Source organism: Oncorhynchus gorbuscha, linkage group LG19, assembly GCF_021184085.1.
Source record: "Oncorhynchus gorbuscha isolate QuinsamMale2020 ecotype Even-year linkage group LG19, OgorEven_v1.0, whole genome shotgun sequence".
Classification (NCBI taxonomy): domain Eukaryota; kingdom Metazoa; phylum Chordata; class Actinopteri; order Salmoniformes; family Salmonidae; genus Oncorhynchus; species Oncorhynchus gorbuscha.
Window position 1 is genome coordinate 47,507,490 of NC_060191.1, and position 22,217 is coordinate 47,529,706.

Genomic DNA, 22,217 nt, shown 5'->3' on the forward strand with positions numbered 1-22,217 from the left:
GGAAATGTTTTTGTTTTGGTGTGCACTTCAATGACACATTCAATGATTTTCCTGTGATTTATAGTCACTGAGTATACAAAACACTATGAACACCTGCTCTTTCCATGACAGTGACCAGGTGAATCCAAGTGAAAGCTATGATCCCTTATTGATGTCACTTGTTAAGAGCGTCTGCTAAATGACTTAAATGTAAATGTAAATGTAGATGAAGGGGAGGAGATCAGTTAAAGAAGGATTTTTAAGCCTTGAGACATGGATTGTGTATGTGTGCCATTCAGAGAATGAATGGGCAAGACACACGATTGAAGTGCCTTTGAACAGGGCATGGTAGTAGATGCCAGGCACACCGGTTTGTGTCAAGAACTGCAGCGCTGCTGGGTTTTTCACGTTCAACAGCTTCCCGTGTGTATCAAGAATGGTCCACCACCCAAAGGACATCCAGTCATCTTGACACAACTGTGGGAAGGATTAGAGTCAACATGGGCCAGCATCCCTGTGGGACGCTTGAATAGTAGGAAGGTGTTCCTAATCTTTGGTTTCCCCCGTGTATATTACTGTACTGTGAATTTGGAATAATACTGTTGTGGATGTATTTCAGATGGAGTTTTGGCCTGCCTGGTGACATCACCAGGCAGTAATTTAGTTAATAGACCTATAATGAAGAGTTCCAGGCCTTCCGAGAGGTGCAGCGGTCTAAGGCATCGCAGTGCCAGAGGCGTCACTACGGACCTGGGTTTGATCCCAGGCTGTATCACAACTGACCCAGCGTCGTGAGGGTTTGGCCGGGGGGGTACTTTACTTGGCTCATCACGCTCTAGAAACTCCTTGTGGCGGGCCGGGCGCCTGCAGGCTAACTTTCAGGTTAAGCGGGCGGGTGTAAAGAACCGTGGTCAGACCACCAAGAAGCCATTTTTGCATCTTTTTGACCATTTCAATTGAAAACAATCACAGTAAGGTACATAATTGTTACAGAAGTTATTTGATATTTAGGTAAAAAATATGTCTGCTTTGGACCTTTAAACAAGTGCACAATCGGATAGTTACTGTGTCTGATGCTACATTAAATTGGACCAGCAGTCCACTTACTTTATGACCGGTTCAAGCTAGTGCATACAGCCTAGTCGTGCATCCCCTTTCCCCATACTCATCTAGGGGATGTTTAAGCCAAGATGACCATGTGTTAAACCTTGAGGGTGTATGACAAAACACTAAAGGCAATCTCATTTTGTATTATCTGTGCATACAGTTGCTGAGCACTCCATCGCTCTCCTCCTCAGCTCTTAGTTAAGCACACACTTATCATGCAATATGCCTGCACAGCAAACCAAAAATGTTTCTGTGAAGGTTCCCAGAACATTCGTTGAGCTGCGGCAAATGTTCTCCTAACACAAAAACAGTTGAGTCGTAGTGATGATTATAGAATGTCTGTATACAAAACATTCTGATGTTGCAAGAATGCTCCTAGAACACATTTCATCTGTTCTTTAAAGTGTCTCAGCATGTTTCATTAGGAACGGGGATACCTAGGTTGTGGGAACTGTCTGGTGTGAACAATAAGGGGACAAAATATTTGTTACCAAAACACAATGTGTCCATTTGTACAGATTATAATACAATGTTTCTGTTAGGGTGCAAAAAACATTCACCTGATGTTATAATATAGTCCCCAGAACACGTTTAATCTGTTCTTTAAAGGTTCCCAGACGGTTTCATTGGGTTGTGTGAACAGTCTGGTGAGAACGTTGTGGGGACATCACAAAAAATAGGTTCCCAAAACACAAAAACTGTCATGTTGTGCAGATGATTCTACAATGTTTCTTTTTAAGGTGTAAAAAAACATTCACCTGATGTTACAACTACGTTCCTGGAACACATTACGTCTGTTCTTTAAAGGTTTCCAGAATGTTTCATTAGGTCTTGGGAACATTGTGTGGACATGACAAGATATCTTCCCAAAGCACTCAACTGTCCAGTTGTGCTGATTATTACAATGTTTCTATTGGGTTGCAAAAAAAACACAGGCTCAGATATACTCTACTGAAAGAGAGAATCTCTTTATTTTGTCAAGATTCATAGATCCAGTCAGAAATGCATAATGGGTGATGGTGAATAGCCCAGTTACCAGTATTTCCCTGGGTTAATTATGTCTTAAGACGGCTAAAAACGAAGAATGGATTTCCTGATTGACTATACTGCCATGGTTATATACTCAAAAAATAAGCCATAATAGAGCTTCCCTGGTAGTGCAGAGGATGAAGGACCTGGCTTGGAAACCAAACATTGCAGGTTCAAACCCAACATGTGCAGATTGTCAACATATAAAGTGTATAAAAAAGTGGTTGTGTTTGTATGATTAAATGCTGTTCAAATGTCCTATAAATTAAATTAAAATGCCACATGGCTCTGTGTCACTTACAATATAGTCCTCAAATGAGAATTGCTATTAAATCTGGAGAGAAGCATAATGGAGATGTATTTGAATCTGCTTTAATTTGCATGCTGGGAATGGGGTAAAACCTAAATATAATATTTTCTAAATATTCTTAATGTTCTGAGGTACTCCAAGACAATACATATTATGTGAACATCAATGCAATATCACGTTAAACCTAAAACACATATGCTATGAATATCATACAAACGTACTTATTTCATTTCTACAATATTAAGAGAATATCCTTTGCAACCTCGTTTAAACATTGTATGAATGTCATCACAACTGTAAGTCACTCTGGATAAGAGCGTCTGCTAAATTACTTAAATGTAAATGTAAATGTATCTCTTGTCATGTACCCACAACTAAATGACATGTTCTGGGAACCTTTAAAGAACTCAGAAAAAGGATGTTCTGTCAGCATTCTTGCAACATCAAATTAATGTTTTGTGCAACAGGATACAAACATTATCTGAATGTCAGCACCACTGGAAATGTTTTGTGTTTTGGGAACATGTTTTGGAAACAGCATGATCATTACAAAGGTACACCTTGTGCAGGGGAAAATAAAAGGCCACTCTAAAAGGTGCAGTTTTGTCACAACACAATGCCACAGATGTTTGAAGTTTTGAGGGAGCGTGCAATTGGCATGTTGACTGCAGGAATGATGCATATGCATATCTGTATTCCCAGTCATGTGAGATCCATAGATTAGGGCCTAATGAATTTATTTAAATTGACTGATTTCCTTCTGTGAACTGTAACTCAGTTAAATGTTTAAAATTGTTGCATGTTGCGTTTATATTTTTGTTCAGTATAGAACTTAATGGGAATCTTAGCTAATATTCTGGAAATGTTCCTAGTTTGCTGGGTTGTCAGCTGCTCTCTGGAATTATATATTACTGCCTACACATGGCATTATTTCCTCAAGGATGTCCTGAACTCCAGTCTTTATCAGAGTTTTAGACTTTTTACGGAGCAAAGCATGTTTCCCACCTTAGAGAATGTCAGAGAATGGAAACTACTGTGATCGTTCAGTTACGTCCCCTGACCAGTAGAGGGGATAGGTACTCCAAGTGTAGCTGTCCAGGCTGCTCGGTTCATTGTCTCACTGCGCAAGGTTGTCATTGTTCCTCCTCCACATAACTAACAGCCTATCTGTATGTGGATTGATGTCACGCCTCATCACAACACAGCAGCAGGACAGGAGAGGAGTTGGCCATTTTGAACCGAACCAGCCTTCTCCCTCCAGTGTGTCTCTGTCAGCTGGTGCCAGTTCATTTGTCTCTGAATTAGATAAACAGAAACCTGGCAGTATTTGAGATGGATCTGTCTCCCTATTCACGGGTCAGCATCAACAGAGACCCACAGGGAAAACAGAGAAGCATAATCCCTTTAAAGGGGTGGTGGTGGTGACTGTATTGTTCCACAGTCTGTGTCCTAAAGGGCACCCTATTCCCCTACATATTGCACTACTTTTGACCTGAGTCCTATTGGCCCTTTGTGCCATTTAGGACTCAGCCACAGATTACCAGGGAGTCTGTCGGGAGGAATTTCCTCATTGGCTCCCAGTGGCTTACACACACAGCGGAGCACATAATGGCAATCTTGTCACCAAGCTGCAGTGAACCTGAAGAGGGGAAAGGTGAAGGAAGGAGGCGGTAAGATGGTTGGAGCCGTGGTGTTTGCCTTGGCCGGCCAGACATCAAATAGGCTCTGGCTTGAGGTAGCAATGGGCTTAGCTGGTGGGGGCTGGTCGGCAGCATGGGTATGGGGGGTGATGCGCGTGGCTAGTTGTAGGATGTGGCTAGCGGAGTGTCAGGGCGGGGTGAGGGGGCTGGTCGGCAGTATGGGTATGGGGGGTGATGCGCGTGGCTAGTTGTAGGATGTGGCTAGCGGAGTGTCAGGGCGGGGTGAGGGGGCTGGCCCTGCCCTTACCAGACCTCCGTCATGGGTCGGCAGGTAGCCTAGTGGTTAGTGTTGGACTTGTAACCGAAAGGTTGCAAGATTGAAGGTAAAAATGTCGTTCTGCCCCCGAACAAGACAGTTAACTCACTGTTCCGAGGCCGTCATTGTAAATACCAATTTGTTCTTAACTGACTTGCCTAGTTAAATAAAGGTTCAATCACAAAAATAAAATCAGTGACGAGAGTAACGCTCATGTTTATACGCTTGTCTGGCGTGGCTTAGACCAAATGGCCTTTGCGTGTCACTGTGATATTGAAGCCAAAGTTAATGGTATACATTGAATATATGGCAGATGGCTTATCCCAGGGGAGAACAACTGCCTCCTCTTATTGAAGCCACTGAAGTTCAAGGCCGACCGCAGTACTGCATGCATTGTCAGCAAAACAGGATCCCCTTTATAGTGAACGGACAAATGTCAATTTTCCTGGTCAATCTTTGTATTCTAAACATTTGTTTCTATTTACACAATCATGTTACCAATAATTGCTTGTAATACACAAGATAAATGTTATAGAACCGATAATTAAAAAATCAGATTTTAAGGATAATTTGGTTGCTAATGGCAGCCTGCAGTACCCTGATCGGCCTTCAACTTGAGTTACTCAGAGAGGGCAGTACTGGGCTAGCCTGCAACGTCACTTCCTGGAGTTGCTCAAACGGTCTCCACGAGCAGGGACAGATTAAGAAATCATGTTTCCATTGGTTCTACAGACAGATTAGTCTTTTCTTTTCAGCAGTAGGCATTTGTTTTCCAAACTATGTTTTCCCCACGATTGTATTTTGAAATCTGCAAAAGACAGTGACAGCTGCAACCAACCATAGAAATTGAAGCCATGACTGGCAATCATTGTAACACCCTTTTAAGACACTTTATATTGGTGTTTCCTTACTTTTGTCAGATACTTGTATGTGCTTGTGATAAAACTTATGGAATCATGTAGTAACCAAAAAAGTGTTTAAACAAATCAAATTAAATTTATCTTTGCGATTCTTCAAAGTAGCCACCCTTTGCCTCGATGACAGCTTTGCCCACTCTTGGCATTCTCTCAACCAGCTTTGAGAGAAGCACACAGCCAAAACAACACAGGAGTGGCTACGGGACAAGTCTCTGAATGTCCTTGAGTGGCCCAGCCAGAGTCCGGAATTGAACCTAATCAAACGTCTCTGGAGAGACCTGAAAATAGCTGTGCAGCGACATTCCCCATCCAACCTGACAGAGCTTGAGAGGATCTGCAGAGGAGAATGGGAGAAACTCTCCAAATACAGATGTGTGAAGGTTGTAGAGTCATACTCAAGAAGACTGTAATCACTGCCAAAGGTGCTTCAACAAAGTACTGAGTAAAGGTTCTGAATACTTATGTAAATGTGATATTTCAGTTTATTTTTCATAAATTTTAAAAAAATAAAACCGTTTTTGCTCTGTCATTATGGGGTTTGGTGTGTAGATTTAATAAGGGGGAAAACTATTTTTAATCCATTTTAGAATAAAGCTGTAATGTTTCTTTGTTTTAAAGTCAAGGGGTCAGAATACTTTCAGAATGTACACAGTCATTATCTTATCCTCATAGAACATCCTACTTTTCTTCTCTATTCTAATGATCACCGTTTTGTGTTGTTACTTTTAACCTCTTCTGCACCAATAATGAACATCCTACACTACCGTTCAAAAGTTTGGGGTCACTTAGAAATTACCTTGTTTTTGAAAGAAAAGCACATTTTTGGTCCATTTAAAATAACATCAGATTGATCAGAAATACAGTGTAGACATTGTTAACGTTTATATGACTATTGTAGCTGGAAACGGCAGATTTTATATGAAATATCTAAATAGGCGTACAGAGGACCATCATCCGCAACCACCACTCCTGTGTTCCAATGACACGTTGTGTTGGCTAATCCAAGTTTATCATTTTAAAAGGCTAATTGATCATTAGAAGACCCTTTTGCAATTATGTTAGCACAGCTGAAAATGGTTGTACTGATTAAAGAAGCAATAAAACTGGCCTTCTTTAAACTAGTTGAGTATTTGGAGTATCAGCAGAAGTGGGTTTGATTACAGGCTCAAAATGGCCAGAAACAAAAAACTTTCTTCTGAAACTCGTCAGTCTATTCTTGTTCTGGAAATGAAGGCTATTCCATGCGAGAAATTTCCAAGAAACTGAAGATCTCGTAGAACTCTGTGTAATACTTCCTTCACAGAACAGCGCAAACTGGCTCTAACCAGAATAGAAAGATGAGTGGGAGGCCCTGGTGCACAACTGAGCAAGAGGACAAGTACATTGTCTAGTTTGAGAAACAGACGTCCTCAACTGGCAGCTTCATTAAATAGTACCTGCAATACACCAGTCTCAACATCAACAGTGAAGAGGCAGAGTTGCAAAGAAAAAGCCATATCTCAGACTAGCCAATAAAAAGTAAAGATTAAGATGGCCAATAGAACACAGACACTGGACAGAGGAAGATTGGGAAAAAGTGTTATGGACAGACGAATCTAGATTTGAGGTGTTCGGAACACAAAGAAGAACATTCGTGAGATGCAGAAAAAAATGAAAGATGCTGGAGGAGTGCTTGATGCCATCTGTGAAGCATGGTGGAGGCAATGTGATGGTCTGGGGGTGCTTTGGTGGTGGTAAAGTGGGAGATTTGTACAGGGTAAAGGGGATCTTGAAGAAGGAAGGCTATCACTCCATTTTGCAACGCCATACCCTACCCTGTGGACGGTGCTTAATTGGAGCCAATTTCCTCCTTCAACAGGACAATGACCCAAAGCACAGCTCCAAACTATGCAATAACTATTTAGGGAAGAAGCAGTCAGCTAGTACTCTGTCTATAAAGGAGTGGCCAGCACAGTCACCGGATCTCAACCCTATTGAGCTGTTGTGGGAGCAACTTGACCGTATGGTACGTTAGAAGTGCCCATCAAGCCAATCCAACTTGAGGGAGGTGATTCAGGAAGCATGGGGTGAAATGTCTTCAGATTACCTCAACAAATTGACAACTAGAATACCAAAGTTCTGCAAGGCTGTAAATTCTGCAAATGGAGGATTCTTTGAAGAAAGCAAAGTTTGAAGGACACAGTTATTATTTCAATAAAAATCATTATTTATAACCTTGTCAACGTCTTGACCATATTTCCTATTCATTTTGCAACTCATTTCATGTATGTTTTCATTGAAAACAAGGACATTTCTAAGTGACCCCAAACTTTTGAATGGAAGTGTGTGTGTCCCTCAAGTTGCAGGTACTTGTGTAGTTTTTTTCTGGGAATGTATCATTGTTTTGTGTAGTGATCGGGGGGGAAATCGATACAGTTACATATCGGGATATTATTTTCGGATGATATTATATTGATATTGATATTATACCACCCACCACTGCGACCTGTATGCTCTAGTCGGCTGGCCCTCGCTACATATCCGTCGCCAGACCCACTGGCTCAAAGTCACCTAAGTCTATTCTTGGTAAAGTTCCGCCTTATCTCAGTTCACAGGTCACGATAACAACACCCACCCGTAGCACACGTTCCAGCAGGTGTGTCTCACTTATCATCCCCAAAGCCAACACCTCATTTGGCCGCCTTTCCTTCCAGTTCTCTGCTGCCAGTGACTGGAACGAATTTCAAAAATCGCTGAAGTTGGACACTTTTATTTCCCTCACCAACTTTAAACATCAACTATCTGAGCAGCTAACCGATCGCTGCAGCTGTACATAGTCCATCTGTAAATAGCCCACCCAATCTACCTACCTCATCCCCATACTGGGGCGGCAGGGTAGCCTAGTGGTTAGAGCGTTGGACGAGTAACCGAAAGGTTGCAAGTTCGAATCCCTGAGCTGACAAGGTACAAATCTGTCCTTCTGCCCCTGAACAGGCAGTTAACCCACTGTTCCTAGGCCGTCATTGAAAATAAGAATTTGTTCTTAACTGACTTGCCTAGTAAAATAAAGGTAAAATATAAACAAAAATACTGTTTTTATTTTATTTACTTTTCTGCTCTTTTGCACACCAGTATCTCTACTTGCACGTCATCATCTCCTCATTTATCACTCCAGTGTTACTCTACTAAATTGTAATTATTCGCTACTATGGCCTATTTATTGCCTACCTCCTCCTGCCTTTTGCACACACTGTATATAGACTTTCTTTTTTTCTACTGTGTCATTGACTTGTTTATTGTGTTATTGGCTTGTTTATTGTTTACTCCATGTGTAACTCTGTGTTGTCTGTGTCACACTGCTGTGCTTTATCTTGGCCAGGTCGCAGTTGCAAAGGAGAACTTGTTCTCAACTAGCCTACCTGGTTAAATAAAGGTGAAATAAATACAAAATAAATCAAAATATCTGATTTCAAGTAAACCCTTTTTTTGCAACTGTAGGTAGCGTTAGCTAGCGCTAATCGGCTGTACCTGACCCAAAAGGTTTTCAGGTTTTCAGCAATTAATACCCAGACTGTCTGAAACGCATTCTCATGCTCTCTCTTGTCTCTCTGCAGCAGACATATAGTAAGGAATCTGTTTGGAACATCAAATCGCATTTAATTCACAGTATCGGATTGCAATACATGTAGAATTGTGAGAATCGCAATACATATATCTGCACCTAAGTATAGGGATAATATTGTATTGTGAGGTCCCTGGCAATTCCCACATCTACTTTGTGTGTGTGGTATGTGAGTGTGTGCGTGTGTTTGTGAGAGAGAGAACTATAGACTTGGACACTGTCATTGGGCATGTTTGTTGTGTTCCTTGTGCCCACTGCTCAGGCTCAGGGACATTGCTGTTTTCGTGGCTGGAGCAGGGATAGAGGAGGAGGGAGGAGAGGGTCGGGAGACAATAAGAGAGGTGCTGATTGGCTAAGGAGACTCAGCCTTGGCATAAAACTGGAGGAGGGAGGAGGGAGGAGGAGAAGAATGCTGGACACGCAAACCTCTGAAAATGAATGTCTCACCCACACAGTGTATACTCGTGCAACATCACACACATATTCCAACACACACACTTCGATAAACACTGGCTTTAATCAGAGCTATGCGGAGAAAGATGAGGTCATTTTCAGACCATGCATCTGCATCATCAAAGCAGTTCAGAGCCTCCTTCCACCACAACAGCCCATAATGAGATCCTGTTCTGTTTGCTCCCTCCAACAACGTGCATATTTCACTGAGCTGAGGTAACTATGGATTTGGATGGCAACCCGCTTCTACCACGTTATAAGTGCTGTGCTCTGATTGGTTTTAGGGCCAATTAGATTGAGCCGTAATGCTAAAGCAGAGGGTTTCAATCTTAGTTCTTAAAAGTTCTAGAGCTTGTTTGTTCTGTGTTCCACTGCCATCACCATCATTCTACTCACGTTGCACAGCGACGACTCAGCGATCTCAACAAAGCTTGTGGAACTCTTACTTAATCTGCTGGATACAACACTTAATCCACACCCCCCATTTCATCCCTAACGCCCTAATCCAGGGAGCACTCACAATATAATTGTTCATTTTTACTGATGCTTTTATCCAAAGCCACTTATTAAAGTGGGAGCGCAGTTTCATACAGTGGGGTTTAGTGGAGCCCACCAGATGTAGGCTCTACCTTTGATCAAAAGACACCGCCACAGTTAAGTGTCCCACCACCGGAGAGTTGAACCCGCCGCAGCCCCCCCCCCCCCTTCAGCACACACACATCACATACATACATACACTCCCAAAACACCTATACACACCCCTCAGAAGGAAGAATTCAGTGTTCCTAGGGTTCCCTCTGTGTGGTGTATTAGGTTGACCTCAAGATGGATAGCTAGATGAGTTAGAGGAGGATGTGGGACGATGCCCCAACGCCACCACTCTACTGGCCTCCTACATCTTCTACCTGCCTACCCTACCTGGTGCTCAGGGCAGGGAAATCTCTGTCTCACCCCACCAGCTCCAACTTCAGTGGCTTGAGGGAAACACATCAAACCATGCTGCGCACACACTCCTCCCACCGTCCTCTTCTCTCCTCCCTCCTCCCCCACAGCGGATCTCTCTGCATGTGGATCAAATCAGAATCATCCACTAATTGACTATTTACAGGGCACCAGAAAGTCCGTAATGGACTTGTTATTAAATCCCTCCTCCACTATTTAAAGCGTGTTTTCAGAGTGCCTGGGTTGGGCTGAAGGAGAGAAGGAGTCAGAGATTTTTTACAAGGCAGCCCAGTTAAGCCCATCAGAGTGGGTACCACCCAGCCCAGGTGTGTGTTCAAAATAGCACCCTATTCCCTATGAAGTGCCCTAATTTTGACCAGGGCCCGTATGGCTCTAGTCAAAAGTAGGGCACTATATAGGGAATCGGGTGCCATTTGGAACGTACAACCAGGCAGCTCTCAAACGGGATTATGGGACGACAGCGGCATGGGAAAGAAAGGGCAGCGTGGAGTGTAGAGAGGCAGGGGAAAGAGGCACCGGCACAGCCAGACCTCAGAACCAATGAGTTCCAGATGGAACCCTAGGCCCCCTGTCAGGTTCTCACAGATAGGTTGCATCCCAAATTACTTTTGAAAGGTAGTGCACTATAATGGGAATAGGATCCCATTTGGGACGGAGACATGTCCTCTCACTGTCAACTGCGTTTATTTTCAGAAAACTTAACATGTGTAAATATTTGTATGAACATAACAAGATTCAACCACTGAGACATAAACTGAACAAGTTCCACAGGCATGTGACTAACAGAATGGGAATAATGTGTCCCTGAACAAAGGGTGTTTCAAAATCAAAAGTAACAGTCAGTATCTGGTGTGGCCACCAGCTGCATTAAGTACTGCAGTGCATCTCCTCCTCATGGACTGCATCAGATTTGCCAGTTCTTGCTGTGAGATGATACCCCACTCTTCCACCAAGGCACCTGCAAGTTCCCGGACATTTCTGGGGGGAATGTCCCTAGCCCTCACCCTCCGATCCAACAGGTCCCAGACGTGCTCAATGGGATTGAGATCCGGGCTCTTCGCAGGCCATGGCAGAACACTGACATTCCTGTCTTGCAGGAAATCACACACAGAACGAGCAGTATGGCTGGAGGCATTGTCATGCTGGGGGGACATTTCAAGATGAGCTTGCAGGTAGGGTACCACATGAGGGAGGAGGATGTCTTCCCAGTAACGCACAGCGTTGAGATTGTCTGCAATGACAACAAGCGCAGTCCGATGATGCTGTGACACACCGCCCCAGACCATGATGGAACCTCCACCTCCAAATCGATCCCACTCCAGAGTACAGGCCTCAGTGTAATGCTCATTCCTTCGACGATAAACGCAAATCCGATCATCACCCCTGGTGAGACAAAACCGCGACTCGTCAGTGAAGAGCACTTTTTGCCAGTCCTGTCTGGTCCAGCGACTGTGGGTTTGTGCCCATAGGCGATGTTGTTGCCGGTGATGTCTGGTGAGGACCTGCTTTACAACAGGCCTACATGCCCTCAGTCCAGCCTCTCTCAGCCTATTGCGGACAGTCTGAGCACTGATGGAGGGATTGTGCGTTTCTGGTGTAACTCGGGCAGTTGTTGTTGCCATCCTGTACCTGTCCCACAGGTGTGATGTTCGGATGTACCGATCCTGTGCAGGTGTTGTTACACTTGGTCTGGGTCTGCCACTGAGAGGACGATCAGCTGCCCATCCTGTCTCCCTGTAGTGCTGTCTTAGGCCTCTCACAGTACAGACATTGCAATGTATTTCCCTGGCTCATCTGCAGTCCTCATGCCTCCTTGCAGCATGCCTAAGGCACGTTCACGCAGAAGAGCAGGGACCCTGGGCATCTTTCTTTTTGAGTTTTTCAGAGTCAGTAGAAAGGGCTCTTTAGTGTCCTAAGTTTTCATAACTGTGACCTTAATTACCTACTGTCTGTAAGCTTTTCGTGTCTTAAAGGCCGTTCCACAGGTGCATGTCCATTAATTGTTTATGGTTCATTGAACAAGCATGGGAAACCGTGTTTAAACCATTTACAATGAAGATCTGTGAAGTTATTTAGATTTTTACGAATTATCTTTGAAAGACAGGGTCCTGAAAAAGGGACGTTTCTTTTTTTGCTGAGTTTAGATACACTGCCGTACCTCCGCAGCCCTTAGAGTGCGGATACACTGTGCTCTGCAAGTGGCTTAAACTTGGCTTCTTTATAACAGAGATAGACTGTTTTATGTGGAAAGTTAGTATAAATGTAGGTCTACTGCTACGTCTGTCTTTTTATGCTCTATTCGAGCTACAGCCGAAAAAAGGTTATCATAAATTTAAGAATGAGAAATAACCTTTTTTTCCCAGCAGGTTCTTAAGAGTGGCTTTTGGGTGTTTCCTGTTTTACAGGAGTTTTTTGTTCAAACCACATGATGCTTTTATTTCTTTGTCCTCACCTCTCACACCATAGCACGGTTTCTGTTAGCCATCGTTGGCCTCTCAGCCATCGTAGGACAATCAAATTAATTATTTTGTAGTCAAATAACTCTTGACAGTCTTGAATTACTTAGTTTTCTGATTATAAAATCATCCAATTCTGCTCAATACTCCTGACCTATTGTCCCTCCCAGTAGAACCACCTGCGTTCAGTTGGACATCCTCCATAGACACATGGAGGTCAGTCTAACTCCTCAGCTTCACAGCCACCATACCCTCCACACATACACGGCCATCTTAACCATATTTCCTCCTGGTCTGCACATGTGAGAAGAACACACTTGTGTATATTACAATACACATGATTTGTTACTAATTTTAAACTGGGTGGTTCGAGCCCTGAATGCTGATTGGCTAACAGCCTTGGTATATCAGTCTGTACACCACGGGTATGACAAAACATTTATTGTTACTGCTCTAATTAGGTTGGTAACCAGTTTATAATAGCAATAAGGCACCTCAGGGGTTTGTTAAATATGGCCAATATACCACAGCTAATGGTTGTATCCAGGCACTCTGCGTTGCATCGTGAATAAGAACAGCCCTTAGCCGTGGAATGTATATTGGCCATATACCACACCCCCTCAGGCATTATTGCTTAATTATATCCTGTATCTAATTTTTGTCATACATGTGATTTGTATGATGCTCTGTTGTACATATGTCTCTTAATTAATTATATATTTTCATTTAACGGTTGTATAACTAGGCAAGTCAGTTAAGAACAAATTCAAATTTTCAATGACAGCCTACCCCTGCCCAACCCTAACCTAACCTGGACAACGCTGGGCCAGTTGTGCGCCGCCCTATGGGACTCCCAATCACAGCCGGTTGTGATACAGCCTGGAAACGAACCAGGGTCTGTAGTGACGCCTCTAGCACTGAGATGAAGTGCCTTAGACCGCTGCGCGGAAGCCCAATTAGGCCAGATATTTTATACTGTATATTACTGTAAATATTTATTATGGTAAAATGATGATTTTGTACCCACAATGGTTAGGTTCTCTTGTGTAGACACACTGCAAGGCCCCATATCCAATAATTTCTACATCCATTTCAGAGAGGAAATGATCTGTATTTATTTTATCTGTGGTGTATGTATTGTGGGATGTTTGTCACACCAGTAAAAGTGTATACTTAACCTAAGTTGCCTATAGGGCATATGGGAAAATACATGCATAGCCACTATCATTTTAAGTACAAATGTAATTCATGTTCAAGATACTAACATGATCTCTGTTTACAAAAAAATAAGCACCTCTCACCCACTGTTTGACACGGTAGACATTTCATCCTATTTGAAGATCCATAGATCTCTGAACATTGATTTGTTGGAGTGGGAAGTTCTCCTAGAGACAGAGAAAGAGAATGAGGGTGAGAGAAAGAATGAAGGCAAGAGAGAGAGAGAGAGAGAGAGAGAGAGAGAGAACAAGAAAGAAAGAGAGAGAGAGGAGGCACTGACAAGAGCCAGGGCAGAACCATAACTCAGGACCCTAATGATTGCTGTGTGTGAGAAAGCAGAGGGCGACAGTACCGGTATGTATGTATGCCCTGGGATGTTGTCCTTTACCTCACCCATTCATTTACATACTGTACTGTACAGCCACGCTGCCCTGACACACACACACACTGACATATGACATACACACAAATGATCTCACTTGACAGATAACTAACTAACCCAGTCAATGTTCATGGTTTGATGCCATTTAGGTGGGTGTAGTTGTTAATGTTTAATAATGTCATTGATAGCTTGATTGGTTTTTAATAATAATAATTTGGTGGGTGCTTATTTGTCCTATTACACATGTACAACTGTGAATTGGAAATGTGGTTTTTTTTGCATATCCCACCTCTCCCCGAGACACCCTCGGTGAGTGGGGTCATGGTCAGGATTTTCCATTATCTGCGGCGACCCTGGAGCAATTAGGGTTAAGTGCCTTGCTCAAGGGCACATCGCTAGACGTTTCAACTTGTCGGGCTAGAGGATTCGAACTAGCGACCTTTTGGTGACTGGCCCAACAATAGAAATATAATTTATATTTCTGTGGGCCCAACGCTCTAACCTGTTAGGCTACCTGCCGCCCGTAATGATTGATGTGAGCCTATGTGTCTTAGATCCCCAATGACAAGTAAGTGCTAGTGGAGGATAGACTGAAGTTAAATTCAGACTGAATCCAAGATAGCCAAGTTAATAACCATTACCATCATTATTACCAGTGCAATACATCCGCAAAGGTACTGTTGACTGTTTATTTGTTTTACATAACGCTAAGCAATAATGGGAGGCATTCAAATATTTATTTCATCATGTTTGGGAGAAAAAAATATTCAAAGAAGTTATATCGAGAGAAAAAAATGTAATACTGAAGAGATAATGTGGGTCTGCTAGGTAATAGACCCACCCTATTGTTCTATTATTACCCATCCCTACTTATCAAGGTCAGACAGGCCGGGCTGAATGTTACCCAGTCGTCCCTGCTTCAGTTCAGCTCAGCTTGACTTCACAATGTGGCTCCTCACCCGCCCCACTCGGGCTGTTTTACATTTGCAGTCTTGTAAGGATTTTTCCAACGCAGTCATTTGGGGCTGGGATTTGTGCGGAGCTCTGTGTTCTGCACTAGTGTTGGCTTAACAATGATTCCTTAAGCTCCCATCTGGTTGGCCAGGGACCTTCTCTGAAGTCTCACTTCAACAGGCGGGAAGGCTGCTTCGGAACGGACCGCAGGTTTGGAGCCAAAGTGCTAAGCGATTACTGCCCTATTGTGGTTCAAAGACTTGGGTTACCGCTAACTAAGGGCCGTTTGGCTTCATGCTTAGTAGTGTCACGCTAGCTTACAATATGGCTAGCAGAGGAGTATGGTTGAAGATGAGATCTAGAACTACACACACTTAAGCTCTGCTCAAATGGACTGCATGGGTGGGCTTGTTGTGTAGTTTACCTGCAGCCCATTTTTACAAGTTCAACAGATTTCTAACTGGCAAAGTATATCAATACAAGCAGAGATGGCAAAATTAAATGAAGGTTTTACTAAAAGTTTCAACACAACACTTGGCCTGTTACTTCAATCTCTTTACACATACACATCCATGTCCCACTCCCTCGTTTGCTGATAATAATATGATCAAGTTTTGCATTTAAATGTTTTTCTTAGAAACCTTAATCAATTCATTACTGGTACTTGTTCATCTTTACCATAAACACACTACTTCAAAGGCATAATGGATATTTTTCACTTTGCTGAACACATCTCCTTTTGGCAGTTTGACATTGAACGTTTTAGATGATTTTTTAAAGCCATTATATGGCAAGCTTTTGCATAATTCTATAGAGGGGTTCTTCCTCTGGAATACTCATTATCATCATCACAGGCACAATGCTCCTCCAGTCAGGACAACATGGATCTGAAGGCGCAGATCTTTTAGGCAGATGTAGGCTTCTATTGGAGTTTGGTCACTCTGATCTGCTTCTCCACATGCTAAACTACTATGGCTTCATCATGGTCATCATGGCTGTATTTCAACATAATCTAATGTCAGATGCCTCACAGGCAGTTCAAAGTTGGCTGGCTGGCTGATTCTGAACTGACCGGATGGGTGGACATCGCCGCTGCCTCAGGAGCCACACAGCACTCCCTAGCCCTAGCTATCATTCCAGTGGGCCCCTACACTGCTCTGCCCCATCTGGTACTGGTAGGACGGGTCCCGGATGGATGGGGGGGTGCTCTGTGTTGGGAAGGCTGAGAACTCCCTGTGAGGCCGGAGAGGAGACCCAGGCCCAGGCTTCCTGTGGTACAGAGGAGGATGGACCACCGGCCTGCTACCCCTGGAACCAGGAACCGGTGGAGAGGAAGACGAGATGGAGGACGACGAGGGGATGGTGGCCAGGCCTCGCTGTGCTGTGGCTGGACTGTAAATTCCTATGTCGGACTGTGGGCAAGGGGGTCCGGTGGGGGTGTGGTGGGGCACCACGGAGGTGGCGGTGGCAGTACTGGTGAAGTGAGCAGTGAAGGGCTGGTAGGGGACAGCCTCCACTGTCTGCACGCTGTACCGCGGGTAAGGCTGCACCGGCGCCCACATGTTGCAGTTCAGAGAGGGGGTAGCCAGGTCGTCAGCACCCCCAGCCCCGTGCCCGTTCTCTCCCTCCATCCCTCCATACATACAGGCCTCCCTGGAGCTTATGGCCTCACCGCAATAGGGGTGGGACAGCAGTGGAGGCTCGTAGGTGGGAGGAGAGCAGAAGTAGTGTTCCTCTGAGACTGCTGGAAGTGCTGTGTCCAGATATGGCCGTTTACAACCCAGTTCCAAGTGCCTGGTGTTATCTGTAAAGAAATTAAGATTAAATCATCATCACTGAGTATCAACCTCGTGACCTATGATGCTTCTTTATACTGTTTGGAACTGTGTACCAAGCCATTTATATTGTGTGATATTGATGTGTAGCACCAAAAGATGTGTTGCAAAACAACAAAGTTTTCTGAAAGACTAATGAGGACTGCCCATTTTCTGTGATTGACAGGTGTGGAGATGTTCAGGTAGGCCTGTAGCTAACCCACCTCTGTGTTTGAAGCAGTGGTAGAGCAGGCTGGGCTCTCGGCTGGGAGGGAAGGAATTGGAGATGTGTTCCTGGTGGTCTGAGTTCCCCAGGGGCACCCCACCCTCGTACTGGTAGTGGGAGAGTACCTGGGGGTGCCCCGACAGGTGCACCCCGGCTCCCAGCTTCCCCGTCCGGTGACCATGTGAGGAGAGGAGCCTCTGGCGAACCAAGTTCTTAGAAATCACTGGGTAGTCTTTTCTACGGAGAGGAAGAAGGGAACACAAGAACAGAAGGATTAGCGTTAGTGTTAGTGTTGGGGAAGCTACTCTGAAAATATAGTTTATCTAGCTACCAGTTAATTCATACTGGAAGTAGTTAACCTACATAAAAGCTACCCTTAAGAAAAATATAGCTTACTTAACTAAATTTACTTAGAAAAAGTGGTTAATTACATCCAAACTACTTCTAAATCTAAAATGTCAGACTACAAATTGCAAGAGCAGTTCACTCTGGAGCCAGCTGGTAACAGAATGTGTAATTTAGCCTATTAAACACAAAAAGTGAGAATTAGGCAGGTCTGATGTAAAAAATTAAAATTAAAAATTAAAAATTAAATTAAAAAATCTTGCCTACTTCACCGATATTTTATTTTTGTTAAAAAAGCTTGTCTGTAGTTCCAGTAGTTAGCTTCACCACTACATGGTAAAACACTACCAAGATTTGAATTTAGTTCAACTACGACCAAGCTACTGCAAAATGTAATTAAATCAATAGTTGAACTAAATGTAGTTCACCACTTCCCAATACTTGCGTTACAGATTCTACTTAGCAGAGAGTGCTGTATTAAAGGAAGCAAGCACAGATAAAGGAATAAATGGAACAAGTTCCAAAAGGAACAAATGGTTCCAAGGAATGATGTACTGTCCCAAAAGAACAATTGTTTCTATGATAAAGTAAGTATTCCATATACTTTTTATTGAGTTGGACATTCCCATAAACATACAGAACATACCCCTGGAGTCTGGAGACACGCAGGTCCCCTTCGTCGCTGCCACGGAAACCCTTGGCAAACGGGTTGTTCTCGATCTTCAGCTGAGTTATCTGAGAAGACAGCAACATATCTTGTCACTGCACTTGAGACTCATCATGAAATGTGCAGCTAGGTTCCGTCAAAAATAGTCTTTCTATAATTTGGAACCTTTCTCCTGCAGATAGTGTTTTGAAGACATGCTCTCGTATTACTGACATTAGAAACGTGTCAGACTGTGTGGGCAGCAGACGTTGAACATCAGATAGCAGGTGGCACACATACTGTACCTTATGGTTCTGGTAGGAGGTGACAGAGATGAAGGCTGTCTCGTGAAACACGTGAGTGCAGTAGGCTGTGTTCTTAGAGCCAAAGGCGTTGTTCTCGTCGGCCTTGACGATGTGGAGCCGAGGCTGGTACTTGTGCATCGAGTTCAGGATGATCTATCAGGGGGAAAGATGGAAAGTACAGGGTCAGACGAACGACAGCTGAGTTGATCACAGCACACAGTCCTCTTAGTGGCATCGGTGAATGACCAGACACCACCACAGGTTTAAGACTGTTTCAGATGTTTTTATTTCTTTTTTAAGGCTAGTTGTTCCTCCTTTAAATTAATGGTTGTTCCTGGCCTAGATGTTAAATTCCAAGTGATGTAATTGTATTGACTTGAATGGACTCATAGTGTGAATGGGGTGCTTAAGATGCTCAGGTTTTCCATGGCTAGCCTTTTTAGCAGGTAGGCCTATTTTAATACTATTGGAGTCAGCATTAGTGGGCATACAATCCCCAACTTTGTCCATACAATGTGGAAATTTGTCAATATACTGTAGTTCAATGTTTTGATACTGAAAAGTGGGCACCCCTTTGTCACACTTGAGTTGCAACTGTATAGTGCATCAATCAGCATGTGTGGAGCGTGCTCAATGTTTGGGTTGGGGGAGGCTAGGTCTGCACATTTCACCAGTCTGCTCAGAGTTGCCCAGTAGCCACGTGCTCACTAGAGTGTCAGCAGGGTTGGAGCAAGGGTTATCTCCAGTGCAGCTCTGTCAGGGCCGATGAGCATCAAGCTCTCCCCCACTCCCACCTCCCCTCCTCTCCTACATTCTAGACTCACGGCCCAGTAGTACAAGGGCATTGTCTTAACAGGCGAGCCCCTCCAGGAGGCTACCACAGAGAGGGGTTAAGACTATCAAGCACAGGCGGGCCGGTTCACCATAATTGGGGAGGATGGGCTCATAGTAATGGATGGAACAGTATAAATTGAATGGTATCGAACACATCGCTACAAATCACTTAAGCTATAGACTTATATCTCCTTCTCTAACTTTAAGCATCAGCTGTCAGAGCAGTTTACCGATCACAGCCAATCTGTAAAAAGCACACCCAACTACCTCATCCCCGTATTGTTATTTATCTTTTTGCTCTTTTGCACCCCAGTATTTCCTTGCACATCATAATCTGCACGTCTATCACTCCAATGTTAATGCTAATTTGGAATTATTTCGCCTCTATGGCCTATTTATTTCCTTACCTCCCTAATCTTCTACATTTGCACACTGTACATTTTTCTATTGTGTTATTGACTGTACGTTTGTTTATATGTAACTCTTTGTTGTTGTTTTTGTCGCACTGCTTTGCTTTATCTTGGCCAGGTCTAAGTTGTAAATGAGAACTTCTTCTCAACTGGCCTACCTGGTTAAATAAAGGTGAAATAAAAAACAACATCAAAAACATGGTTTCCATGTGTTTGATACCATTCCATTCACTCCATTCCAGCCATTACTATGAGCCGTCCTCCCCTCAGCAGCCTCCTGTGCTATTAGGGCACAGGCAGCCGGGGTTATAGTTGCACCCTGAACAGCCCAATGCTTACATGCCTTTGCACCCTTTTGCTGAGGCAAGGTTCAGACAGAGATAAACAATTGGTTCATTGGCTGCCTAGAGACCTGAGGCAGAAAACGGATAGAGATAAGCTACTGGTTGGTTGACTGGAGACTCTCTGGTGATGACCTTTGTCTAGTCTGCTAGTCTGGCCAGTGTCTGTCTGGATGGAGTGCAGGAAGGAGTCTGACTCTCTCTGTGCTGTCTGGTTGCATTGAGCAGGACAAGCCTTCCTTGGATCAATCCAGAACCAAATCATGCATTCTCTCTTTTATCTTGTGGGTGAAAATGCCAGCCCCAGACAATCTGCTAACTGGTTTTTACACCAAGACACTCAGTGACAGCATTTCAGGAGTGATTCCTTGGACCATCTCTTGGTCAACAGTAGCATGGGTCAGTGGGAGCCCAGATCCCAGATCAGTGATAGTGTTTTTACTGCTGATGCTGAGCAGGTCAGCAGCAAAGGGAATGGAAGGGCAGGGCAGAGTTTGTGGGGGATGGTCAAAGGGGAAGGTCTGTCATAGATATGAGACCCCTGGGTTGAATCAAGCTGATGGCCATCCTGATCTGGACTGGACTAGCAGCCATGCTGACCCACATACTTGCACACACAGTCATGCAGACCGCATACTCTCACATATATAAACACACTTGAAAAGACACACTCTCAAATGCACAAACAACAGAGTCTGTCATTGACTGTCATTAGCTCACTTCATTCATAGGCTGTTTTATTTTGGCTGTGGGTCAGTTAAGAGCAGTGGTGTCAAACAAATTTTTCACCTGAGAATGTACTCAGTCTTCAATGAGGTCCGGAGGGCTGCAATGAAAATATTTTCAATGCTCCCTGACTGTCTAACTTTCATTTCAGTGATTATTAGCGAGCTGGATTTAACCCCCCATGGACCGTATGCTTGACACCCCTGGTTTAGTGGGTCAGATGGGTGGTGGATCCAGTGCTATGCAGGCAGGGAGGAGAGGCTCTCTGGCTCCCCTGCTGGCGTGGGCTGTTCTATGGCCATCAGCAGGGCTTAGCTAGACCTGGCCCCTCTCTCTCTCTGTCCTCATTACTCGCCCTTATCACTATCCAGGCGGCGGACTCAACCTGACAGCGGGCCCCGCCGCTGATCCCAGAGGTTATGAACCTAATGAGTTCTCCTTCTGACGGGATGGCTTTGGACAAGCCTGCTCAGAGTTCCTCTGGGCAGCACTGCTGCTGCCGTCACAGCAAGACACTCACTTTCTCTCGTATGCTTTCTCTCTCTTTCCCTCTCTTCTCTCTCTGTCACTCCCTCCACTTCACTCCCACTTTCACCCTCTGTTCCTTTTCCACTCCGGCCATCTTTTCTCGACTCCTTCCCCCTCTCTCCTCTCTCCCTCTTTCACTCTCCCTCGCTTTCCATAAAGACAGCTTCATGACTCAGTCTCTTGTTAAAAAACCCTCTATCCTGCTGTTGTTTTAACGCCGGTCTGTTGAAGTCTCATCCACTGTGTAGTTTTTACTAAATGAGCCGTATCCAGTCACCACTCTTGTTTTACATGGCCAAGAGAAGTGAGAAGCTATATTGTGTGAAATGACCCAGTGCCTTCCTGGGATGTGACCTACATTGTGAGGCCTCAGTAGCTAACCATCCCCCTCGCTCTCACTCTCTCTCTCTATTCCTTTACAGTTAATTGAGCTTAAAGATTATAGACATTGTTGACATTATTCAGAGCAGTCAAGCTGTTGATCAGTTGCATCAGCAGGGCCAAGTGATGTGACAAGCAGAGCACTTCGCTCTATGACAAAGAACTAAGTGGCTTTAAGGGCCAAGTGTGAGGTCACATGGCCAAAGTACCTGTTGTTGTTGGGCAATTGTCCAGCATATACCCATAGTTTAGTTGTGTACTGTTACAGTTGAAGTCGGAAGTTTACATACACTTAGGTTGGAGTCATTTAAACAATTTTTTCAACCATTCCACAAA

At 44.0% G+C, this 22,217-nt stretch overlaps 1 protein-coding gene across 2 annotated transcripts in view; it reads right to left on the reverse strand.

Moving 5' to 3' along the window:
• Positions 1–14,897: 14,897 nt before the first annotated feature.
• Positions 14,898–22,217, reverse strand: part of tbx4 (T-box transcription factor 4) — a 32,104-nt gene continuing 24,784 nt past the window's right edge. For both annotated transcript variants that reach the window (XM_046315678.1, XM_046315679.1), the window contains exons 6-9: positions 18,662–18,814; positions 18,357–18,445; positions 17,364–17,602; positions 14,898–17,129 (exon numbers count right to left, since the gene is read on the reverse strand). In XM_046315678.1, coding sequence (XP_046171634.1) covers positions 16,450–17,129; positions 17,364–17,602; positions 18,357–18,445; positions 18,662–18,814 — 1,161 coding nt within the window. In that variant the 3' untranslated portion in view covers positions 14,898–16,449. The remainder of the gene's footprint in view (positions 17,130–17,363; positions 17,603–18,356; positions 18,446–18,661; positions 18,815–22,217) is intronic.